Source organism: Nymphalis io, chromosome 25, assembly GCF_905147045.1.
Source record: "Nymphalis io chromosome 25, ilAglIoxx1.1, whole genome shotgun sequence".
Lineage (NCBI taxonomy): Eukaryota > Metazoa > Arthropoda > Insecta > Lepidoptera > Nymphalidae > Nymphalis > Nymphalis io.
Genome location: NC_065912.1, coordinates 3,969,136 through 3,995,967, shown reverse-complemented (window position 1 = coordinate 3,995,967; position 26,832 = coordinate 3,969,136). Strand labels below are relative to the sequence as shown.

Here is a 26,832-nt window from a genome sequence, read left to right as displayed (position 1 = left end):
TTTGTCTACAAAACAAACAAATAACAACAAGTAACGAATGCTTATTTATGGTTTTATGATATGGACAAAACTTAACTATGAAGAAGTTTGTAATGGTATGTTTAAGTTAATAATGTAGTAGTAGATAAGAGATGTAATAGTATGTAGCTTTAAAAGAAAGAAACAAAGATTTCTTAAGTGAATGTTACGTTTCATAGAATATTTTAGGATACATTCAAGACTAAACATATCATTGGAATACTATTCTATCTTCCGTAATAGGAAGATTCAGCTCTGCAGATTAGAAAATTGATTAGTACAAATGATTGTAAAAATAGTTTTGTTTAATTTTTGAATATTAGTCGTGCGGTATATATCTTTGATGTTTTGATAATATGTATTATATTTATAATATTAATTCTCGATACTCGGCATGTTTCTACAACGAGGAATACTAAAAGCTGCGCCATTAACATACAACACAGTAACTTACAGGTTTATCTCCACAAAATGAATGCGTCCTTCTTGGTGCAAGATATTTGTTTATAATAAAATTCCACAGCTATTTTTAACATTACCTATTAAAAAAAATTAATCTCATGTCAAAAAACTCAAAAAGTCAAAAATGAGGCTTATTACTCATCACATGATTATATAAATGATGAAAAGCAAGATATGTATACTTAATTGTAATTGATTAACTCTGTAATTAGAGGATGAAAAACAGTTACTACTGAATTTCTTGCGGGTTTCTACGGGCTGCTCTACATTTTATTCAATACTGTAACATGACGATTCAAAAGAACTCCTGCAGGCCTACTAATAAAGAATTATTTGATTAATTAAAATCCTACAGATATTTTACTACTATATATTAATTAGCTGAAATCTTATATTAAAATCTTGAAAAATATCATGTTGATAATAAAAAAGCGTGGAGTTCGTAAACTTGTAATGGTAAATAAGTGCAAAAGTTTTGTATTTAATCTGAGTAGGCCCTTTTAAACGTGCTGCTCAAAATAAAAGCCGTTTCGGGAAATAAGTACTGAATACCGTAATTTTCTACACTTAGTGGTGACTTTTTTAATATGTGATCCAGATATAATCTATTCAATAAAAAAAGATTAATTAAAAGGCGTAGATACCAACGCAAACAAAAATAAAAAAAACTAGACCCAATTAAAACTTCCTTTTATGAAGCTAGCTTAGTTTCACTAAAATCATGTAAATATACTTAAAGTTTAAATATAATAAAATAAGGGCCGACCGTACATCGTCACATGTTCAGCACACCACGCAACTTAAGTTAAATGTCCCATGTGCCTGTAATTAAACTACATACTAAGCATTTTAGTATCATAAAACGTAAATTTTGTAACTGACATGTTTCAGTGTAATTTTCAAGGTAAAATTAATTATTTTCTCTAAACGTTAGTACAGTTAACTTCAATTTCCATTTAGTCTAAATTGAATGCATTAGGATACAATCTCGCCAGCCATCTCGAGACTACATTTAACCTCAACGCTGCATTTTTGGCGCACTGCCAAAGAGCCATCTTAAATTGATTGCTTATTTTATGTACAAAGTACAAAGATTTATATATATAGCTAGTTATGTATTAAGACATTTAGCGCTGTATATTTTAACTTAATTAAAATTCCTGTAATAAGACGAATATTAAATATATTTTTAAATTGTATGTACTTATATTGTATTACTTGGTTTATTATTTCGTGCTACATTATTCACTGAAAAACATGGCCACAAATAAAATTTGCATACTCAGAATAATAAAATATGAAGATTGTCTACCGATTAACGTGAACGCATCGAAGCGTGCTTTACCTTAAAGATAAGATAAAATATGTTATGTTCTTTTCTTCCGTTTTTACAAGTACCGTCAGCTTTTATCATACTATTACATGGTCTTTGGTGCTATGATTTAATATTTACCAAGACCGAGTGTTTATTTATTACTTTAATATTGTAATGAGTATCGTTTATTATGAGAATTATCTACGTGCAGCTTATACATCAAGATAGATCGTAAAAAATAAAATCATTCTAAAAAATATTACAATTTATAAACCTTTTAATTTTTCAAACATTTACAGTACATTGGAGCTAAGAAAGTTCAGAGTAAATTTTTTATTAATGTCACTATTGACGAAATCAAAAAGTAAACTTATTTTGTTTAATATTTACTAAAATAATTGAGCATTACTCTTTGTAGACATTCGGAGTGTTGGCGGGATTTTAGCCTTCAAAATGACAACACAGTGTTTATAATCTTTGACAATTAACTAGCTGTCACTCGCGCCAGCGCGTTGACAAATGAGAGCGGGAAAAGATATATTTTTCAAGCTCTTAGCTTTACAACGTTCTGAGACATAATTACTTTATTGACTAAATTTCTTTCATCTTTTATATATATATTATATTTAAAAATATCAACCTTCTTAACATGTTTCAATAATAATGAGTTTAACTCTATGTAAGTATACTTCCATTCATTGTGCTTAATCGATATATAGCGAGACGTAGCATAAGGAATTAGGAAAAGGATAGCGTCTCAAATGCGATAAAAAACAGTAATTGTCAAGTTGCGTTCCATTTTCAAATGCCAGCCATCTTCAGCATTACGATATGCGCCCTGCCGGGATTCGAATCGATTAAACTGCATCGGTATTATAATCGGAATCTAGCAACTCAACAATGCATTAACATGTAAATGTAAGAAACTTTGGAATGGATTTGTATGACAAAGCGAAGAAAATTATTCGATTAAATAATATTTATCTATCTTAACAGTTAACAAACTAAAAAAAATGTTACTCATATCAAAAACAAATATATGAGCTTGTTACAAAGGGAACAGTAATATTGTAACAATATAACTATGAGCGGCAAAAACTGAATCGATATGTACTTACCGATAAACGAGTTCTCGGAACAGGGTATAAACAGAAGCACGCGCAGTTAATAGCTCAGGTGGACAATAAGTACATTTTTTATCTGTCGCATCGCAAGGTGGACAGTTCAAAAATAAAAAAGGCGTAACAATTGTAACGAGTGACAGAGCTTTTGATGTAGATGATATATATCTGAACGTCTCGATGATTTTCATGTTCAAGATTCTTTTGTAAAGATGAAATATGTTTTTTTTTTTAACTTCGTATTAGTGATGACCTCGTAGTAACTCTGGTTGGTTGTAAGATCGAATGACATACGAGTACAAAATAATTATTGTGATGCTGCCTCACTGCAGTTTAAAAATATTTTTAAGCATTATTGAGCACCTAACACTACAACATTTACAAACGAATGTTCGATTTGGTTACGAGATGCTATCAACGCTACCAAACTGATAAACATTTTGTAACTTTGTTGTATAACATTTTATTAACTCTCAATTTGAAATTTAAACGCTACAGTTAAACAATATGACATAATATTTGATGGCGTTTGCTACAGTTATTAAACAACTGCTAAATAATATTTTTTAACACTATAAGTGTAGTGTGGAAGCAGCATTATTTACTCTTTTACAAACAGTTTCAAGTTACAATGTTAACTTTGCGACGTATGATCACAATTAAACAAATTGTGACATTGTCTACTCGGACTAATAGCTGTGTTGGTAACAACTAACAGGTAAGCAACAATGTAACATGACATTCATTGCTTACGATTACCTGCAAACGTAGACAAGCAAATTACGATAACATTAAAACGAACACTTTTTATATTTTCCTGTAAAACGTAACTGACTCTATATTAATTAATAAGTCGGTTAATTTCCTTGAATAAACTTTTTTTGTGTCTTTATGCAATATTATTAAACATTTTAAATATGTACTTGACAAAAACATATCATAAGTTGGATTATATACATATACATACATACAATAAGTAGCTACTTGAAGGGAGAGACCGTTTAAAAAATTAAAATCAAGTGTCGTAAGACTAAATAAAAATTATTTAAATAAAAGTCAACAAATTAAACTACCAGGAGACCATGAATCCGATGCAAGCGCTAAATTGAATCAATTCAGCGTCTCTCAAACTAGTGCCCCTACGTGACAGTTATGACACTGGGCGTGCCTAGCGCCCTCTTCATTTGTCGAGCCATTTGTTCGCAGGAATGCGGTGTCATCAGTGGCGAACGGAGCGTGAAATGGAAAACGCCCCACTGGTGACAACCCCCTTCTCCCGAACCCCCTCGATTGCTAACGAAAATTGTTCAAGCTTAGACTTGAATTCTATGATATGTTTAAATGGCCGAAGCGATTTACTGGTAATAGGATTTTTCAAGTAAGGCATTAAATATACCTCAATACAACCTCAAATATTTGAATTAAAAAAACAGTTAAATTTGTGATGAGATAAAATTTTATTAATTTATCATTGAATATATTACACAACAAGATATATATACCTAACGTGTCCTTCATAATTAAATAGTTAAGATCTATCGTCATACGCGTTGGTCATTGATTGTGGCCTATAAATAGAAAATAGAAATAAAATGTCTTAAATACCTATACAAACAATATTTTTCTGTAATATTAATATATTCCTCAAATTAACTAAAAAATGCAAGTAAAATTTTAAAAGACTGGTATGGAGCTATATCTTACATGATAGAATACCGACGAACAACCTCATTCTGTAACTAATTCGCACCGGACTTTTTATACAATTGAATAAAATGTAAATTAATGGCGTATTTTGATTAACCACTAAGTATGATTTTCATTTATATACTCAACATAAAGTATTTATAAATATAATTAACAATTCACGCTCTGAAACTGAAATCGTTTAGTTTATTGTAGCGAATCGAATTTAACAATTCAAGTGCTGTCATTCCTCTAAGTCGTCACCCTAATCCGAGACTGTCTATTAAGAAGATGAAAAAATTAAACAGCAACGCGCTTTTATTATTGAACAGAAACATTAAACATAACAACAGATAAAATATGTTATTTTTTTTAAAGCAAATATTTTATGAGATAAATTGTGTTAACTATTAGTGTATTTTATTATTAAACAATTAGGTACATTATATAAATTATCTAACATAATTTAATGTCATCGTTGTTGAACACAATCACTAGATTTGGCATTAACATTTATTAAAACTTTTTATATGACTTGCAATCCTGTTATTTAATCGTGATATTTCAATTTAATTATTTATCGAGTGATTTACAACCGATTCGTGTGAATGCTGACAAATCGCCGCTCCGGGATAGCGGGATAATCTGCGATCTCAGCGTGTCCCCACACCGTAGTCGAAGACGTAATAAATCGCGTCACGGGAATAAATCTGAATCGGCGCTGACGTTTTGATTGTCGGCAGCACCGCACTGATTGTTTCCCGCTGTTTTCCTAAAACGACGCTTTATGGCGGAAAATTTTTACTATTTGTTCTACAAAGTACTTTACTTGTATGAACACGTCGCCCAAAGTGAAAGAGTTAAGAGCTATATTTTTGAAGTATATTTATAAATTATGAAAACGTTATTTGTTATATTAGTTAATGTAACTATTTATTGTTATTTGAAAAAGTATAATAATAATGTAATCTAAATTATTGTTATTAGATATGTATATGTATATATTTTACAAATATTTTTTTTACTAAATTATACTAAGCTTTCGTCAATATATTACATTTTTAAAATAACATAAAATAGAATAGAACAAAAAATCAATAGCTTTTTGCATATAAAATCAATTATTTGAATTTATAAGTTTTAATTACTTTAATTATCATCACTTGATTTAATTGTAGCGTTATCAAAGTAAATATTGAATAAACCCACAACATAATAATTAAGTAACGTTTGTGGCTGTGTATTTATCTTTAAAAAGTAAATTTTGATAAAACATTATTTTAAAAATCTCTAAACAGCCCAAGACCACACAACGTTACGTCCAAAGAATCTGTAAGTAATCTCTACGGGATACGACACATTTCTAAGTTCTAACAATATGTCAATCATGGAAACATATGCGAATATTTCATGAAGCTAAGCTACTAAAATTTAAATAAATACTAATATTGCACTTTTATATCATTTACATTTAATTTTAAAATTTCTGGTACCAATATTTTATCATTTTTTATTATCATGTCAAAACTAAAAAAAATCGATACCGTTTTTATTTTAACGTAAAAAATAATAATAATTAACAAATATTGTAGCATTATCAACGTTCAAATATAATTATATATTCAAAAAGAAAAAATACATCTACGATTATGTTTCTGACAATTGTCAATTTGGTATCGACAGAGCTGTCATGATACAAATTTTAAAAAATCTGACGTTCAAATATTTATAGACTCTATCACAATGATGTAGAGTTTAATATTCAACAATTTGTTTTAATATAAGAAATTGTTGTTTTTTTTCATTTGAAAGCGGTGTTGCTAATATATCTGTCATGGAGGCGTTTTGTTTTTCGGTTTTGACAACACGTGGCATTACGACGGGACCACACAAACCCAACATTGTTATTAGGCGACGATGTATTTGTTATAGTTTTAAACGTTTACGTAATTGCCTCGTAAACGTATTAAGAGATATAACGGTTTGACGAGTTTTTTCGTTTAAATTTAGAATTAAAATTGTTTTAAATTATACTCCAAAGATCAATTAATGCTTTCTATATTTAAACGATTTTTTTTCTAACAAATAATTTTCTTTTGTTACTTTTATAAAATAAATCGTTACGGAATTAAGCTGTATTTCTCCTCTGAATTATAATAATGTAGAAGTTTTCTGATCTAACTTTATATAATGAAATAAGATAAATTAAGACAAACTGTTATATCACCAATAACAACGGCTAAAATCGTACAGGCTTTTTTTATAAAATAATAAGCAGACGGGCAAAAATCGGCAACGTAATGGTAAATAGTAATTATCCCCCATAGACATTTACGCGGTAAGAAATATTAACTATTCCGTATATCCTAAATGCGCCACCAACCCTGGGATCTAAGATATTTTGTCACTTGAACCTGTAGTTATACTAGCTTACTCACCTTTCAAACCGGAACATAACAATACTAATTAGTGTTTGGCGGTAGAATACGTGACGAGTGGCTGGTACCTACCCAGACGGGTTTGCACAAAGCCCTACAATAAACAATTGCTTACGTAATAAACTTAAACTTCACAAGCTACCACTTATAAAATATAACGGTAATATTACCCAACGAAATTAAAGACACAATGAATCTTTTTCCAAACTTAGATAGCTTAATTACTTCACAGCACCAAAACGACACCATTTAAAACACATATCTCATTCGTCCTATAAATATCCGACCAGCATTCACCCTCCGACTCATATGTCTTTATTCCGACTAATAACAATTTAAGCTATTATGTGACAAACCGACTAAAGGAAGTGTTTTCGGCACATTTCTCGTAGACTCCCCTGGGAGACAGCCCACATTATTGCCCCTTAGTGATTTAGGACCGCTACCAATCTTATTACATTACTAGATAACACGGATTTGTGTGCGATTTTTGTATGAAATTCTAATGATTTTTATAATACACGAGTATACTAATTACGATTTTTTATTTGGTTTTATTTTGGAGTTATATTAACATACGCTAGTAAATACGACCTTTTTACACTATTTATAATTTTATTTAACTGGACCTATACGTAACTATTAATGGATGTAGTTAAATCTTGCAACTCATTTTTTCCAACATCTGGACTTTTTGTATTTTTGGACACTTATTTTTATTATGCTGCTAGGATGTAGCAATCATTTAGTACCGGTTCGGAATGAGAGCTACCCAAAAGAACCGGTAAGAAGCATAGTGTTACTCAAAGCTTAAACAACAAATGGTATTGCACTGTTTTTTTTATAAACTAAATAGGCAGACAGGCAAATGGACCTTCTGATGCTAAATGGTCACCACCACTAATTATAAAATTGATAAATGTAAAAATATTATCCATTCCTTAGATTGCCAATGCGCCACCGACCTTAGAAACTAAGATGTTATGTCCCTTGTGCCTTGTTCAAACCGGAACACAACAGTACTAAGTTTTGCTATTTAGCGGTAGAATATGAGCCGAGTGGGTGGTTCCCACTCAGAAGGGCTTGCACATAGCCTTACCACCAAGTAAATTTAGTAATAAAAGACTAAAGGATAGTAACTTTAATTTATAACATTAAACATTCATGAAGAAAACACTTCACGTGTCTTGTTTGCCCTCGTTTGGATGTATGAGACGTTTAACAATAAATAAAGCATAAAAATAAAAGACAAGTCAAGTGGGAACTTAAAAGGGGCTCAAATGGTTTGTTTTGACTACTTAGGTCTGAAGAGGTGGTAAAAAAATTATCTCTTGCAATGAAACTTCAAAGTACCCGAACTTGAACACTCGATTGACTAAAGAAATTTAAATATGTCTTCAAGTATAAAGACATATTTATAATTATGAATATACTATATTAATAAATTTAAGTTATTTATTTGTCAATAAATACTTATAAGTACAATTTGTAAGTGTATTACTTCACAAGCTTAACTTTAATGGTTTAATAAGTTAAATAAGTAATATATCCACAAAATATATATACTTTTCCTTAATAATATAATAGTAAATACTTCCCCTTATAAGCAAAGTATCGGCACGCAACCTATTATTACAATTTACATTTAAAACAAGCATAAACGGTTGGATGAGAACTATTCATTAGCATGACTAGAACTAGACAGTCGAGTCGACATCACTAAATGCGAGCTTCACTAACGATAAACATCGATAGTTATACTGTCACGGCCTTTGCACTAACTGCCGCGGTACTTCACGCGTGCAACCTTTTTGTTCAAACCGAGTTCTTTATTTAAAATATGCCGCGAATGGTTCGTACAGTTTCGAATTTCGAGTGGATTCTGGAACGCGTTATGTTCCATTAGTAAGCGCCTTTAATTTATGTTAATATTCGCTCCAGAATTTTGGCGCCCACTTTCATAGATAGCCTCGATTTTTTTTATATAATAAAAAAAACTTAAATATGACTAAAGTAATTTCATAATAAAAAAATAATAATTGATCATATTATAACCTGCAACAAAATAAATCATACCTTCCAATATAAATTGAATTATCGCTCCGTCATAACTTCATAAGCAATTATTCAAATAATATCAAAGGATCTTCGCCGACAAATCGAATATTAATTAGTTTTTGCAATAACAATAGAAATAGAGTGTGACTCATTACATTTAAACTTATTATAATTTGAAAATTACTTGCTAATAAAAAAAAACATTCGAAATGTAACTGGCCGGTAAATCGAATTCTCAAACCTTTGTAGCGGTTACCGGAATTAAAAAAATGAACCGCATTGAAGTAATTCACGAATCGATAACGTTATAAAAACAATCTTAGGCGGTGCTCAACGGGGCGTAAAACCAGAAGTAACTTGGGAGCTAGGTACACCCGTGTGAATTGTACTCCCGTGAGAATGCGGTTACGGTGATTTTTATCTATTATTTCGGCAGTTTAGGCTGCCATAATGTTCTTGTGTAGACTAATGTAATGTTAAACGCAGTAGTATATTCAATCTGGAACGCCATGTAAACGCTTATTGGAGCCGGTACAACTGAATTTAAACAGTGAAGTTCCCCAAACGGCGCTTCATCCACAAAGGCAATTAAAGTTGCGATGTACAATTAATTTACTTTTTTTTAGATATATGTGAGCAATGAAATAAACATTTATAGTTAAGTTAAACAAGGGCACGGACGTTTAAACATTATATTCATTGAAAATGTATAAAAAAGTATATTAATTCGCGCCGCTTCGCATATTAATTTTGCTACTCGCAATTTTTGTAAATTATGAATTAACAAACGAAAAAGATCATAATTAATAAGAAATATTATATTTAACGTGCTAATTGGACTTTCTATTGTGAATTTTATTTCAATTAGAAATCTGTTTGTGTCTTAAAATGTTTTATTGGGTAAACGAGGAATTAGCTTAAATTTTAAATATCAACTTTTATGAAAAAGTATGTACCTATATATATTATTACTAGTTTTCGCCCGCGGCTTCAACTGCATTTGAGGTATTGGAGTTGGGGGAAGAATGGTTATAAAAAAGAAGCTTATGACCATCCGCGGAGTTCAACCTTGTTCATTTTAAATTTCATCAGTATCTGTGCAGCGTTCTAGCCGTGAAAGCGTAACAGACAAACATAGTTACTTTCGCATTTACAATAATAATATAGAGTACAGATTGTTTAAAGCTTATAATGCTATACAATGATCTTAATCTGATCTCCAAATTACTTAAAAAAATTATTTAACCGGATACTTATCCCTAATTAAGAAGCAAAAACAGAAACATAGCCATGGACCATTACAGCACGTTCGGCTGTCTGTCGAGAGTCGAGACAGACGAAATCGGCCGTGGCGCTAAACCAGCCGTTCAGCTGCGACGCCGTTTGTGAATGTTTTGATAATGCCGCCTGATAAACTTTTGTCACTGAAAAGTATAATATTAAACGTAAAAAAAAACTAAAATTATAATCCGAGCTGGTTACGCTTGTGGCGGTTTTAGTAGTTAAGTTATCATAAAAAATTTATTGTTTGTTTTAACTGTATTACTGTAAAAATAATTTTATACAAGTGAATGCGTTCTTGATATTATTGGACGTGATTATACGATTTTGAAGTAAAACTTGTCTGATGGTTGTAAAGATTCGAGGTCGAATTTCATCGCAACTTTTCTATACGATTTCGTAAGCTTTTTCTAAAAATTAGCACTGCAGTAGTCAACTCGGCCGCATCAAGTTTAGACTGATAAGTATTTAAAACTTGTAATCGTTTTTTGTATCTGTAGCAAATTGCAATGGAAATATTTCAAGCGCTTTTTATTACGCTTCGCTCTAAATATTAGCTATCATCTTAACTTTAAATGTCTTAAACGGTTTTTTCTTACATTATAATCACTGGTTTTATGATTAAAAATGTCTTAACAAATAGGCCAGATAGATCGTTGACAGCTGCATTTATCTTTTAAATTTAGATTTTGCTAATTTTCCTAAAGCTCCTTATTTGTTCTTTTAATTTTACAACATAATATTTTATATTTATTGACATACTTTTCTACTTGTAGGTATATACAATATAATAATATTCAAATATTAAATCAAGTTGTCTATGTTGTAATTGTGTTCTATTCATTTATAAGAATAAACACAAATTAAAAAAAAAAAACCTTAATTAAAATAACAAAGATGAAAAATAATATTTGAAGGATTTGACTTGCTTATAAGTTTAAATTAATTCTATATTCCAAATTTAAATACACGTCTAACAGAAATATTTATACACATTATCCTTAACATATTATTAGAAAAAGTTCAAACGTCATGGGCTTCCGAACAACGCAATGCTAAATTAAAAAAAAAAAAACAAAAAAAAACGTTGTTTCGAATAACAAGTAAAGAATTACAGTCATTAATATCACCGCAGTCATTCATATGCAGTTGTGAGCTTTTTATACCGATCTCGACTCTGTTATTATGACTACTTACAATATTACGATTAAACAACTGATATTTTACACTCGTAATTATACATGATCCATCAAATATTGTTTTTGTTTTTAAAACTAGCATTTTTTTGGTTAGTTTGCATGATTAACTATGCACGTAAGATAAAGATTCTATTAAAAATTGCTATTGTATTTTTTATCTGTGCCTTACTTTCTTGACTATACTTTGTAGTGTATTTACGTCAGATTGTGTTTATAACGTACGTAATATTAATATATCTAGGAAATTTGGTATTTTAATTAAAAACTACAACGCAAGGAAAATATTGTACTAAAAATTATAAATGTTTTTTAGATAACTAACTCTCACTTTCTAAGTTCCACGTGTATAAAGTGCTTAAAGCCGAACTAATTGTGTATACAAATACTAAAGCTATATATTCCGAATTTTACGATATTAACTATACAGAATTTCTATTGAAAATATATTGTACGTATGTATTTAATTAATTCAATTTTCTTGATACATTGACACAACTGTCTAAAGTCTAGAGCATTTAATAATACTTTCGTTTACAAAGTAATAATATGTTATATTCGCAAATTTGCATGTGTATATCCCTATATATATTTAATATAAAGATAAAATCATTTTATAGATGTTAATTTTAATTCTTAAGTACCTATATGTATTTCTCTTGACAATACTTATGTAGGTATTTAGAGTATTTCTGAAGCGAATTAGAACTGAGATAATATTGATTTTCTCCGAAGACGTTTTTCGAAATATTATTAAATTTAAATTTTGAGTTTTCAATGAGCAAATTTTCGTTTTAACCTAATCCAAAATCTATAAAAAGCGTTACACTCTTAAATCGACGCACGCATTTTTTTTTTACTTATAATAAAAAATACCCAATGATTCACACGTCAGATCCGTTTCGCTATGCTTTTTTCGCTATTCTTAGAACGTGCCTTGATATCCCACGAAATGGCTTTTTCTTCACCCTAGCGGGATATTCAATTTGATCTCGTAAAGGTTTTAAATGTTATTGTTCGTTATCAAACGTAACTAACATGCGTGGTTCAGACGCTACGATCGAATGTCGAATTATAAATAAACTTTTTATCCATAAATTTAATCAGTAACCATTTAGCGATGTTAATTAAAAACCTTTTGAATATGATGAAGATGTTACCGGTAAAATATAAGGCCAATGTGTTTGAAATAATTTATCGTAAATTATTTTAAAACTTTTTTTTATATATAATGTTATTAATGAAAGAGTTTTTATTTAGTTATTTTACCCCATCAATCTTGTACATGGCAATAGATTATATTTATAGTCATTATGACTTCAAATTATAATTTCTTATTATATATAATTCATATTAAACGTGTATGACTACATTCATCAATTACTGATAGTTAAATCATATATAAATCTAATATTTTTTTTATAGAATAGGTAGGCGGACGAGCATATTGGCCACCTGATGGTAAGTGGTCACCAAACACCCTTAGACATTGGCATTGTAAGAAATGTCAACCATCGCTTACATAGCCAATGCGCCACCAACCTTGGGAACTAAGATTTTATGTCCCTTGTGCCTGTAATTACACTGGATCACTCACCCTTCAAATCGGAACACAACAATATCAAGTATTGCTGTTTTGCGGTAGAATATCTGATGAGTGGGTGGTACCTACCCAGGCGAGCTTGCACAAAGCCCTACCACCAGTGAAATAATAAAAAATACACTAAAAAATACACTATACAAAATACACTAAATAATAAACTAAAAAGCGCCTTTCTAAGAGTTGATCAACGATCAACAATGATTAGTTTTAATGACAAATTATATCGTTTAATGCTATTAGTATAAAAAAGGACGTAACTATTTCAAAAGTATATATTCTCGTTAAACGTTCAAGATGCCAACCAATTGTTGTACCACTTATCGTGAGGTTGCCTGTCATTAAAAATGCCATCCACATTCATTCGCATACAAGCATCTCAAAACAAAATATACCTTCACAAATGCCTACGAGCCGTGCGTATCGATCGAACCCAACAAGGCCATTGAGTCATCGACAAAACATTACCCGGTAACGAGATTACAAATCAGTATCGATTGCTTCTTCTTTCCTATATCGACTACACCACCTTCATTTTACCTTGTCAATGTATATTAAATTACGGAAATTATCTGAATTTACTATTCCCTACACACAAATAAAACTTAAGACAATTTAAGCGACATTACACATTATAGTAATATAATTAAGAGTTATAATGGCATACTAATACACATTTGTGCCAGAGTACTAGGGTCAGGAGAATGCCCCACACAAACACAGTGCTACGTGATGTTATTGTGGAATTAATTAAGTACGACGATCGTGACAAGTTAAAAAAAAAAGATGCTGAAGGGAAATCAATAACGTAATCATGACGGCCGAGCGAAATTGAGAATGCGTGGTATTTAAGATGTCGACTACAGTAACAGGGGCCTTTTATATTTTATGTAGTCCTACAGTTAACAACGTTATTATCGTTTAAAGAGTACGTAAAATAACTTTTAATATTTAGCTTTTTTTTCATAATATGGTTATTATAATTATAATAAACGACTATGTTGTATTATGAAAAAAAATAGCTGTAAAGTCTGATTTGCTAATGACCTTTATATATATTTTCTTGATTTGGTATTTAATTAAAAAAAAACATTTAAAAAAGCATTAAATTATTTCAAATACAGAAATCGCATCAGGTGCGATCAAATGTTAGCAATGTACCATGACTGATTGGCTATTTTTTTGCGTCCGGCTTAAGTCAACCATCCACTAAATCGACAATATCGAATAATAAAATAAAGAAATAATCTATGGTTTTACTCTAAAAATTATATTGAACACATACTGATTTTTCTCTTTCTGTCATCATTGATTTGACATTCGAAAGAAGAACAAAAACATTATTTAAATATTCACCCACTAAGCAACATTTATAGGTAAATAACATGGCACAGGACACCGATGCGCCAACTTCAAGCAATACGGTTAATATTGTAAATACAAAAAAAATTGTTCACTTATATTCAGCACAAATATAAACAACTGTCAATAACCTATAGACTATTCAAAAAATGTCATTAAATGTTAGCAACAAAAATGCTGTCGAAATTTATTAAGAAGGATATATTATGTTGAATTATGTAAGGCGTAAAGCTCGTGTCTGGTGGACAATCCTAATAATATCTTTTGACTTAGCGCTTTTTTAGTACATTGGGTGTTTTATTCAGTCCTAATTGAGGTTCAGATTCGCTAAGGATGCGATTAGGTCGTGATTAATAAAGGCGATTTGGCTCTGCCGACTGCTAAGTTAGATTATAAATAAATTGTTCCTTTTATTTCGAAATTTGTAGAATTGGATGTGACGTCCAATGAATGGAATTGCTTGTAATTAACGATTAGGTCTGATTAGAGGTCGGCTCGATGAAATATAGCTTGTGTTGCCATATAACATTCATTGATTCATGATTTCAAAATAAAAATGTATTTTTCGTAGCATTTTAAAAAATCATAACAACAGCATGAGACATATATTTAAAGTACATTACCATTTGAAAGTGAATTCCGATTGTCTGACTGTGCATAGGCAATTAGAGTTAACGACTACCATCTTGCACTGTATGAGTTATTTTATTATTTTATTAATATCTGTGGTTCACCGCGCCTTAACAGATGAGTGATCTCACAATATAAGAACTCCTTGGAGGTCGTGATAATAACCCATAACCATTTTGCAATGAGAGATGTCCTTAAAAAATTTAAAATCAATTGCTATTTAGCGTAATATGTTAAGCTTCCTCAATATTATGGAACAAACATAGTAAATTATATTCATTACTGAAACTAATTATAATTCTGTAATTTTATTATTATTTCAAAGAATCGATAATGAAACAGCTCGAAGTTACGCCATAAACATAAACATTAACAAGTTAATTACAAAAAACAATTATACCTATAACACGATTTCAGACCATAACGCAGATAATGCAGATAACGTTACAAATAACAGAACAAATGGATGCTAAGATAATACTATTGTTTTTATATTTTTCATTTCCGTTACGTTAAAACGAAGTTTTTTTTTTTTCTAAATGAGATTTTGCTAATACCGGTACAATTATTCGAATGGCATTACTCAACAATGTAACTGATTGCTTTCGTTTTTAAAAAGATTTTACGAAGAGCCCGTATATTGTTCTGTGCTCGTTAAAATGCAACAAGTCCTGGTGTTTTTTATTATACGTTTTACGACGGAAGAGTTACATTTTAGCGCTGCGGGCACTTTATTGCAGTGCCATAGACTCGAATAATGTTTTAGTACCTGATAACGAGTTAAAACGTTGGTTTCATCTATATGACACATACCTACTTTCATACGGTGTGATATAGACATAAAACCTACTTCGACACTATCTACATTTTATTATACTTTTAATTAATCTATCTCAAAAACAAAGTATACTTTTTTTTAATTATCTTAACAATAAACTACCTGTATCGGTTTGTAATAAATTGTACGTCCAAATATTTAAAATAATTTTTCTTGTTCCAGATGGTCAGTCAAATCATTTGAACCTCTTCAACTCGAGGCCACAGCCGAAGAAGAAGCGAAAATCACGAACAGCGTTTACAAACCACCAGATATTTGAGCTGGAAAAGCGATTCCTCTATCAAAAGTATTTATCGCCGGCGGATAGAGACGAAATAGCCAGCTCCCTAGGGCTATCCAACGCCCAAGTCATCACTTGGTTCCAAAACAGGCGAGCGAAGCTAAAACGCGACATGGAAGAGCTGAAAAAAGATGTCGAGAGTGCGAAAGTACTTTCAGCCCATAAGAGTTTCCTAGAAAATGTCACGGACTTGGGGATTCTTAAGAAGAAAGCGATGAGCATAGGCGCTAGTGAGGAGGCTGCTACGAATCTTGTAGTGAACGCGTCTAAATGAAACGAGGCGGCGCGTGCTATCGCGCCAGACGCCTACGATCGTCGACTACTCGATTACTAAATCGATACAGACTATATAATCGATATTCGTATATGTGTTTCTTAAAGGACATAGTGACGTTAGATTTTACCTTCACTAATCTAGTTAAATGTACTTCACTATTTAATAATGTAAATAAATTAATTTGATTGTACAAAATGATATGCTTCGTTCGAATAAATGTGATAGTTTATATTTAAGTACTTAATGTTTTATAGATATTATATTCCTAAATTATTTATTGTAGGTTCTATCGACTGGCATTTAGTGAACTGCAATGTCTTTTACTAAATATAATATATGAAGGTTTTTTATTCAGTGAATATTATGAAAGAATATATAATAATGTGCAATATAAAGAAATAGATTGTTAACTTTTTTGATTGCCAGTGATAATACCTTGGTGTAAATATTATTCAATGTATAGTTATAAAATAATAATAATTGTATTACGTAGTTATTAGAAGATGTGTAAACAGAGTTATTAAAGCATATAGCTGATAATGTAATTTTAATTAGAGAGCTGGTATATGAAACACATTTCATTACACAAAATCTACCGCCATTTTTATAGTAATATATATAATTAAAATTTTATTTAAATATATCTTAATATGTACTTATTCATAAATAAAATCATTGAATTATTTAAAAATCTATAGTTTACACTTTCTAAATAAAGACTGTTTCATACGGCATGTCTCATGTGAATGTCTCATGTGAACATAAATGTCTCATGTGAACATATTAAATGGCTAGGTAATGTCAATAGATTTAACTCAATGAATTTGAAAGCGTTTTAGTAACTTTTCAAAACATATAGTAATAATAATTACCTACATTATGAAAATTATAAAGAAAATGTATAAACATTATATTTCTTACGTAAGTGAAACTTAATAGGCCACATTAAATATTTTTATTTTACAACATTAACATTAAAAATATAAACACAAAATATTAAATATATTAAAGCTTCAAATCCTTTGTAACATTGATTAAATATGTGACAAAGTTGAAAAGTAACATTCAATTAAAGTTCTGATATTGAGGGTCCTAAATCCCGTTAAAGCCAAGGATGAGGCATTATCTATTCATGCGACACTACAGATTGGTGGATCTACCTTCATGTGTTAGAATTTCACATCAAATTTTGCAGGCGTCCTCACGACGTTACCCTCAACACCGAGCACAACATTAATTAATTAATTTAAACAAACATTTAACGAACAACTCTCGCTTGCCCCTTTATCGAACTTAGGTACTTAGAAAGCTAAAAAATATGCGATAAATTTATCTTATCCCAAAACCACGTGTTAAAGTAAACATTTAATAGGCATTACATAACATGATTAACTCTGTCACGCAAAAGCCAAACAAATAATACAATGACCGGTCGCGATATAACGCGGAATTGTTATTTTAACTATCAAAATTTAAATAACCGTTCATATATCAACGCGCGAGAATGTATTATTAATAATAATAATAATAATATCCTGGGACATTTTTCACACACGGCCATCTGATCCCAAATTAATCTTGTGCAAGGCTTGTGCTATGGAAACCAGACAACTGATATACTACATAATATAAGCCGATATGGCCTAGTGGTAAGAACGCGTGAATCTTAACCGATGATCGTGGGTTCAAACCCGGGCAAGCACCACTGAATTTTCATGTGCTTAATTTTTGATAATAATTCATCTCGTGCTTGACGGTGAAGGAAAACATCGTGAGGAAACCTGCATGTGTCTAATTTCACTGAAATTCTGCCACATGTGTATTCCACCAACCCGCATTGGAGCAGCGTGGTGGAATAAGCTCCAAATCTTCTCCTCAAAAAGAGGTGCGGAGGCCTTTAGCCCAGCACTGGGACATTCACAGGCTGTTACGGATATACTACATATACTACTTTTCTTTTGTAAATACATACTTATATAGATAATTACACCCAGACTCAGGACAAACAGACATGTTCATGCACACAAATGTCTGTCCTGGGTGGGAATCGAACCCACAACCTTCGACGTGACAGGCAAGCATCCACCAACCACGCCAACCGGTTCGTCATATAACGCGGAATTGTTATTTTAACTATCAAAATTTAAATAATCGTTCATACATCAACACGCGAGAATGTATTGTTATATTAAAACAAAAGAAAAAGTGTTATTAACAATAAACCTATCACATGATATAAATAATGTTTTTTCTCATCATATTTGTTCATTGAAATTTTTATGTAATTATTCTTTTGATTTTCTTATGTAACATGTAATATCAATAAAAAGATTGAATTTATTAAAAATTTCTAACTTTATTTTTTATTAAATAATAAACCATTTATATGCAACAATCATAATTTCTTAAGAATTTAAACAAATTAACTTCAATTATTTGTTAAGACTTGATACGAAATGTCAACAACTTTAGTAATGCTCTTTTATTGCTAAAAATATACATAAATGCTTAGAAACATTTTGTTTTCCATTATATAATAAGTAATTATATTTAAAATCTCCCTATAGTTTAAAACTAGAATGTATGTCATGTTGGATCAAAACATTTCACTAAGCATTATGTATTATTCCATTTTGTATTATTAAATCCATGTTAATAATAACATTAAAAAATTGTCAATATTAAGGTGGGGTAGATTGAAAGTTGTGTATAAAGCTGATTACTCTATTAATTACTTAAATGTTATATACTGATTACCATGAATAACGACAAGATTATTTAATATTTTTAATAACTTAATTTTAATCACTGGCTAACATGTAAATATTTATTATCTGTGGACTATTTTACTATTTAAAAAAATATTAAGTGCTTATAATAATTTGAAATGGTAAAATAGACTATTATTATCTTGTTCCTATTATAGTTACTTAATATAAAGTAACTTACAATAGCAGCACCTTATGTGTGCTTTTGCAATGTGAATAGTACTTTATGTAAATAAATAATAAACTTATGTGTTCTAAAATACTAGTTTATTTTTGTCTCCTGTCAATGCTTATGTAAACAAAAATAATTCAAAAAATGTCAACAACATTTTTCTTTTTTTAATCTTTTATTTTTAAGGGGCCTTTATAGGCAGCCCCAAGCCCTTATATGTCGGCCCCAAGAGTTTGACATTTTATAATGATGTAAGTAGCGATGTACATATATTTCAAGACAAGGTACATACATATCTGAATAATAAACTTAGATTAAATTATATGGAAGCAGTGTGTTTCCTATCACACTTATGATTTTTTATGAATTTATACGAAAGATCAGATTAGTTATTACGACAAATATAGTAAACTAGTTTACGCCGGCGGCTTCTATCATATTAGGGGAGGGGGTTTGACAATCGTTAGATATGATAATAGTAAGCTTTGGTCCTTGTCCTTCTTTGTGGTGTAGTAGACCAAAATGTAACAGATAGACAGAGTTAATTTCGCATTTATAATATTAGAATATATTGTGAACACTATTCAAGTCATCTTCATAACTTTTTCCTCTACACATGTATCTAAAACAACGTTTGTCCCAATTTAATTTTATGAACTGACAAAGAAACAAATGAGCCTGATCGAAAAAGTCGTATTCGTCGAAAGATCAGCAAATATAAACGACATAACACTCCGTCAATGCGCTGCAAGCCATGGCATCTAAGTTAAGTCGCCTGTAATTACATTGGCTCAAACAAACCGGAACACATCGATACCAAGTAGGTATTTATGATTGGCGGTAGAGTAATATTGTCGAGTGGGTTGCACGAGGTCTGTACAAAGCCACAGATAAATAAAAATAAATATTAATAATAAAAATTGTAAGTTAAAGTAAATAATATTAATAAATTGACTGACTGTGGGTTTTTCTTCCAATTGTGTTTAGCTCGAATTATGTATATCAACAGTTCTTATATTGGATATGTAAATCAAGTATTTAATTTCAAAATGCATTCATTCTACATACTAAACCGAGTTGGTGTTGTTATCTTAGGCAGTAGAACTAAGGGAGTGAAAAGTAACTGATGTTGCTCGGATTGTCTAATATCCGGCTACTATGTTTAAGACACCAATAGAATTGTCTACAAGGAGTAATTGAAACCCTTTTAAAAGGTCTTCGTAAGTTTTGAAATCGCTTGTATCGCTGTCGCTAGGAACGACTTTATCACGTCGTTATAAAAATCCGTTCGTTGCTAGTAACTTTAAAACAATTGGTAACTGATTCGTTTAATATATAACAAAATAGTGACGAATGAGTGCGCGACATCTTTTTTAACAACAAACAGATGGTGAGAGCTTTACTAAAACTAGAGATCCGAATTACACATAATAAAAAAGCGTATGTATTCAATTATTCTTATTTTAACGGTATTGTATGGAGAACTGCCTCTTCGGTCTAGTGGCTAAATATTAGGCCGCAGATCTCGAGGAGGATTTATCTGTTAAAAAATCCGGAAGCTCAAAGTGCTTACATTCCCTTGCCTCGGAAAGCACGTAAAGCGTTGTGCAATACGCATTATTGGCGACGTAAAGTTCACAAACACCCTTGAACCTTTACAATTGCGTCGCGAGATAGCAGCACTGAGCGCTTTCTATCGACTGTATCACGGCGAGTGCTCTGAGGAATTATTCTCTCTAATTCCTGCTTCCCCCTTCCTTCTTAAGTCCACACGAACTGGTTCTCGATGTCACCGCCTAACTGTGGCTTCAATTCCATCGCGCACAAAGAAATTTGGCAACTCCTTTCTTTGGCGCACTACCAAAAAATGGAATTCCTTACCAGCTCACGTGTTCCCCTCCTCTTACAAACCGGGTTCCTTCAAACGAGGCGTGAAGAGGCATCTTACGGGCCGGCAAGGCAGGGACGGCTAGTACAGAACATTCTTCCCGACTGTACTGGCCGTCGTCGCGTTTGGACTCTACTACCACTTACCATCAGGTGGAGTCATTTGCCATCCCGGCGCATACAAAAAAAAGACTTCCAGTCGTATCAGATTTGCCGTTCCATCGGATGATGTGAAAGTGAGGGAATAGTGAGTGCACTTATGTTTGCGCAGTGCACTTATGTACTGGTGGTAGAGCTTTGTGCAAGCTCGTCTGGGACCTACCCAGACATCAGATATTCTACCGCAAAACAGCAGTACTTGTTATTGTTGTGTTCCGGTTTGAAGGGTGAGTGAGCCAGTGTAATTACAGGCACAAGGGACATAAAACCTTAGTTCCTAAGGTTGGTGGCGCATAGGCTATGTAAGCGATTGTTGACATTTCTTACAATCCCAATGGCTAAGGGCGTTTGGTAACTACTTACCATCAGGTGGCCCATATGCTCGTCCGCCTTCCTATTCTATAAAAAGAGACACTTTTGCAGTATAATATGTCCTGCTTAGTTTGCTAGTCTTCCTTGAGAAAGAGCGAAACCGGTCAGAAGGACATCATCATCATTATCACCAATATGAGAATGTCCAGAGACCTTCAGGCTGACCAACTTATCACCTTTATTGCATTCACAGAGACATAACAGATTAATCTACACTTTCATTCGCATTAGAAATTAAATTGATTAGAAATTTATATATCATTTGACTAGTCATATGTATTATGTTACTCACCATCATTTGGTCATAATGATTCACTGATATCAGTGGAGTGAACGTACATACTTAATATATAGAGAGTTTAAGAAGTTTTAAACGTAATATATTGTAACTTAATATACACTAATACGACTTAAATATATCTACAAGCATGGACGCTGGCAGTATCATTTTCAAGAAGGTGCATTTGCATATTGACATCATACAATTAGGTCACCAATACAATATAGTTTTAACGCAAAATAGTTTACAGGAATCTGTAATAGTACACTGAGTAATAAAAAATGATCTTAATCCCTTTTTTACATTTTCTTCAATGTCAGCTTGCACCTCAAGCGCATCCCGTTACACTCACCTCCTAGCGCGCACGTCTACAACTATAAATTGAACCATTTAAATGCGATAATGTTTTTGATACATTCATTCCAGTATCTGTTTGACCAAATCTAAGGAAACAAAGCATAGTTTATCAAATTGCGATTTCAGCCATAGTGTCCGAGTGGTTTGTGATAATTATATTAACGTTCTAATTAAACTCTACTATTCTACATATTCAGCTAAAATGTGCCTAAACTGGATCCGTGACGATATTAGCATTTTGGTAGTACGCCATATAATACTAATACTACATTTCATCGCATACTCTGCCACCAAACAGCAATACGATTAGTATTGTCGTTTTTGCCGGTTTGAAGGGTTAGTGAGTCAATGTAACTACAGGCACAAGGGACTTAACAAGGTTGTTGGCGCATTGGTGATGTAAGGAATAGTTAAAATTTCTTACGGCTTTAATGGTGACCACTTACTTACCTTACCACTTTATATAAAAATATATCAATCTACTGAAATTTCATACACGGTGAATCTACTCGTAAATATTGTTAACTTAGGATCGTGCTCAAGTTTCAAGCAATCTATTTAATTATTATCCCATATTCCGTCCACAGATTTCAAAAAATGAATCCAAAATATAGACTTGATTGAAGTAATAAAGAATCTTTTTTTAATCCAATTACATCACAAACAAAATATGTTATATTTATTACCAGTACCGAAATATGTGCGAAATTTCCCCGCAATAAGTTAATTTAAACTAGCTTAAAATTTTAAGAATATCCAACACGCACTAACAAGTACAGCTTAGTAAATTTAAATCCTTTAGATATTTCACTAGATGAATTCCAGCGTAAATGTTCAATAAAAAATATTCCATTTGAAATTACGGAGGTATGAAGCGAATAGCGGTATTTTCATATTATTGTATGAAATCCATTCGACACACGAAGCCAAATATGTTTGGTTTAGCAGTGTTTGATGTTCGCGTCGCGTGCCTGTGAGCATCGCGGTGTTAGGGGTGTGGCACACTAGCCTGGTTGATTGATATAAAATGGGTTGATGGCATAAAAGAATATTAAACCGACTGAAATGTTCTTCGTAAAACAGTTTTTAAGCTTATATGTCCTACTTATTTCTATTTCACTAGATTTTGGAGGCAAATATATATTTAAACAGCTAGTATAGCTATACTTCCTTTTCCATAATACACTCAGTAAATATGATTAACACGTATTATATAGAAAACAAAAAGTATTTGAATTCATAACGCATCCTACCTACTTATATAACAACAATTACTAAGATGTTCACTAGATGACAGCAGGCACTATACGGGACCTGAAATTATGTGGATTATTAAAAAAAAATGTTTTTACTTTACTTTTACTTTTAAAAAAAAAATTACATATAGATTACTATTGGTATAAATGTATAATTTATTAAGGAAGCGCGGGAAGAAGAACGGTACTAATTTTGTTTTAGCTGCCGTTTTCATCCAAGATTGATATTTATTATTTACGTATATTATTAAGTAACAATATAATATTAATACTATATAGAGTGTAGTTACATCCTAACATTTCAATATCAAAATTACATGAACATTCAAAATCTAAATTGTTAAAACTGTACGAGAATTTGTTACGGCCAAAGTTTGTTATTCGTTAATTGGTCGCCAGATAGCGTTAAAAACCGTTATACATTGAAACTTAATTACACGTAGTATTATAATAGATAGAGGTCAGATTCAATTGGTTATGAACTCGACACGAATAGTCTTTGGTCACATTTAAATATTTATTGGAAGTTGTTAATTCGTTAACTATGGTCAGTATCTTTACACGGACGAGATGAAGCGTGAACAATAAATAATTACTGGTAACGACTGAAAACAAATGCTTTCCTTTGTTTTGCATCCAATTATAGCACTGGTTTTTTTTTAAACAAATTTAATCGAATCGAAAATCGATATCAAACTTTATTCGAATAGGCAATTACAAATATATATTACATATTTTAAGCTACAAATTGCAAAATGTTTGGAATGTGATATCTGGCGAGAATCACCTACAATAAAAACATAATACCTACAAAAGTGTAGGCAGTATTAGTTAATAAACTTAGGTCCTCTTAAGCGATTTCTACCGTAACGACATTCTCAGGAGGAACTAGCCAACTGCGCAGGACATATAAGAGTGCACTAATGTGTAGGCCAACATAGGTGCACTCTCTATTCCATTATTCATAATCCGATGGCACGGCAAATCCGACACGACCGGAAACAGTTGAGGCGCAAGGCAAGGCTTTACGTTTCTCCGTGACAAAAAAGTTATCGAATGGGAGTACAAAAAAATTGCATGCTTTTCCTGAAATTGTGGCGGTATGGTAACACAACGTAAAATCATGAACTTCCACTATTGACTCTTTTGTGGGCCAATAGTTCGCAGAAGACGTTCAAAAATATTCCACAGTGAAATTAAAAAAAACGTTAATGAACGTTGGTTTGCCAAATGATATCCGAATACTATTGGATAAGGTTCAACAAAACTAGAATTATAAGATTTTTTAGTTGATTACACACTTTGGTAATGAATCGATCGCCTCCTGGACATTTCGATGGCAGATTCTACCTACGATTCTATTATACGGTGTTAGATTGTCTAGAATCTGTGAAATAGTTTTTAACTTATATAATTTTTCATAGAATATTTGCGATTCACACCTATAAAACTAGATTAGACTAATTGGCTGAAGTACATTGTGTGTTATTAATTTAGTTTCGATTCTTCCAAACATTTTATTTTATATTTTACGCAATTTTAAATTCTTTGGTAGAAGCTAATCTATGTATATTTACAAAAAGGGCTATTTTAACAACCAATTAAACACGACCAGTAACGTTTTATAAATTACGTTGAAAATTTACCTATAAGAATTTGAAAAAACATGGCTCTATACAAACATTACAGCACTATAATTACGTTTGTAAGCAAAGAAAACCGCAAAGAAATTAAGTGAATTGTATAAATATGTATTACTCAAAGAAAACAAATAAAACACGGACATGAGCTGTTAATTCATGTTCTATAGAGTAATTAGAGCTGGCTATATTGATTTCGCGAGTTCAATTTTCGAAATTTAAAATTCAAAAGTACAGCTTTCGGCCTTTTTGTTCGAAATTTAATACTATAATTTTGAGGTCGGCACGCGTGATGGTAGGGTGTAACGTTGCATTGTAAAATGTGACCAATTTAACTACGCCCCGCGGCGATGTACATCAATAAACAAAAATGATGATTCACATATATAACTTATTTCAAACTGTTAGTCTTTAACGATAGGCCATTAAGTTTATTTTTCTGTAACACTTTTAAACATTCGAATACAATTTTGTTGGTAAGTGTACCGACTCTAGACTCATCTTTTTAGCAAGACAGAGAAAGACAGTGGGCCTTAATACAGTGGTATTATAAACAGTTGTTGATTTCGAATGTAGCAATTCGAAATTCAAAATAATTACGAAGTACAATCATAGGATGTTATTACGTTCCATTTGTTTTTAAAACCGTAATGAATGTTGGTTTGTAGAAGTGTTGCAAGTCTTCATAATTATTAAGTTATCTTTCTATTAATATACTCAATAGAATATTATTAAATTATATAAATTAAATAAGTGTCGTTTAAATATTAAATGATATATTATTGCGGTATTAACTGTTTACGTACAAAAATAAAAAGTATACAAAGATACAAAGATAAATTAAGTAAAAGAATTATAGATTGTATCAAAATAGCATATTAATTATAAAGGTATTGTAAAAGACGTGTGAAAACTCATTACATAATATTATAGGCTAATAATAAACCTTACTTCTCTTATTCTTATAAAAAAAAAACAATAAAACAAAGCATGGCGACAGAATGAGCATCGAATGAAAACTTAATTATAATTTATAATTAAAGTGCAATTATGATTAATTAGACGGCACGCGCCGCCGCGAGCGTATCAGTTGCCTATCTGAGTAGCCATCTTTTTTGTGCTAATTTTTTCTATCATTTCACCACATGCTACTATACATCATACTAAAGAAAAAATCACTTATATATACAATAATACATATATAATAAGAGATTAACATATATACTTGTATAGTATGATTTTTTTTTTTCTTTTAATAGACTTTATGCCAACTAATACAGTATTCTAGTGTTGAAATATTATTGGTAGTAGCTGACTTTGATAAGTTTGATAAAATATAGTCCGGCTGGGCAGTGTAACTACAGGAACAAGGGCTATAA

The 26,832-nt window shown here is 31.2% G+C and overlaps 1 protein-coding gene across 1 annotated transcript in view; it reads left to right on the top strand.

Annotated features, from left to right (window-relative positions):
* Positions 1 to 17,418, top strand: part of LOC126778245 (homeobox protein BarH-like 1b) — a 55,139-nt gene extending 37,721 nt beyond the window's left edge. The window contains exon 2 of the mRNA XM_050501733.1: positions 16,168 to 17,418. Within this exon, the coding sequence (XP_050357690.1) occupies positions 16,168 to 16,559 (392 nt within the window). The 3' untranslated portion in view covers positions 16,560 to 17,418. The remainder of the gene's footprint in view (positions 1 to 16,167) is intronic.
* Positions 17,419 to 26,832: the final 9,414 nt, after the last annotated feature.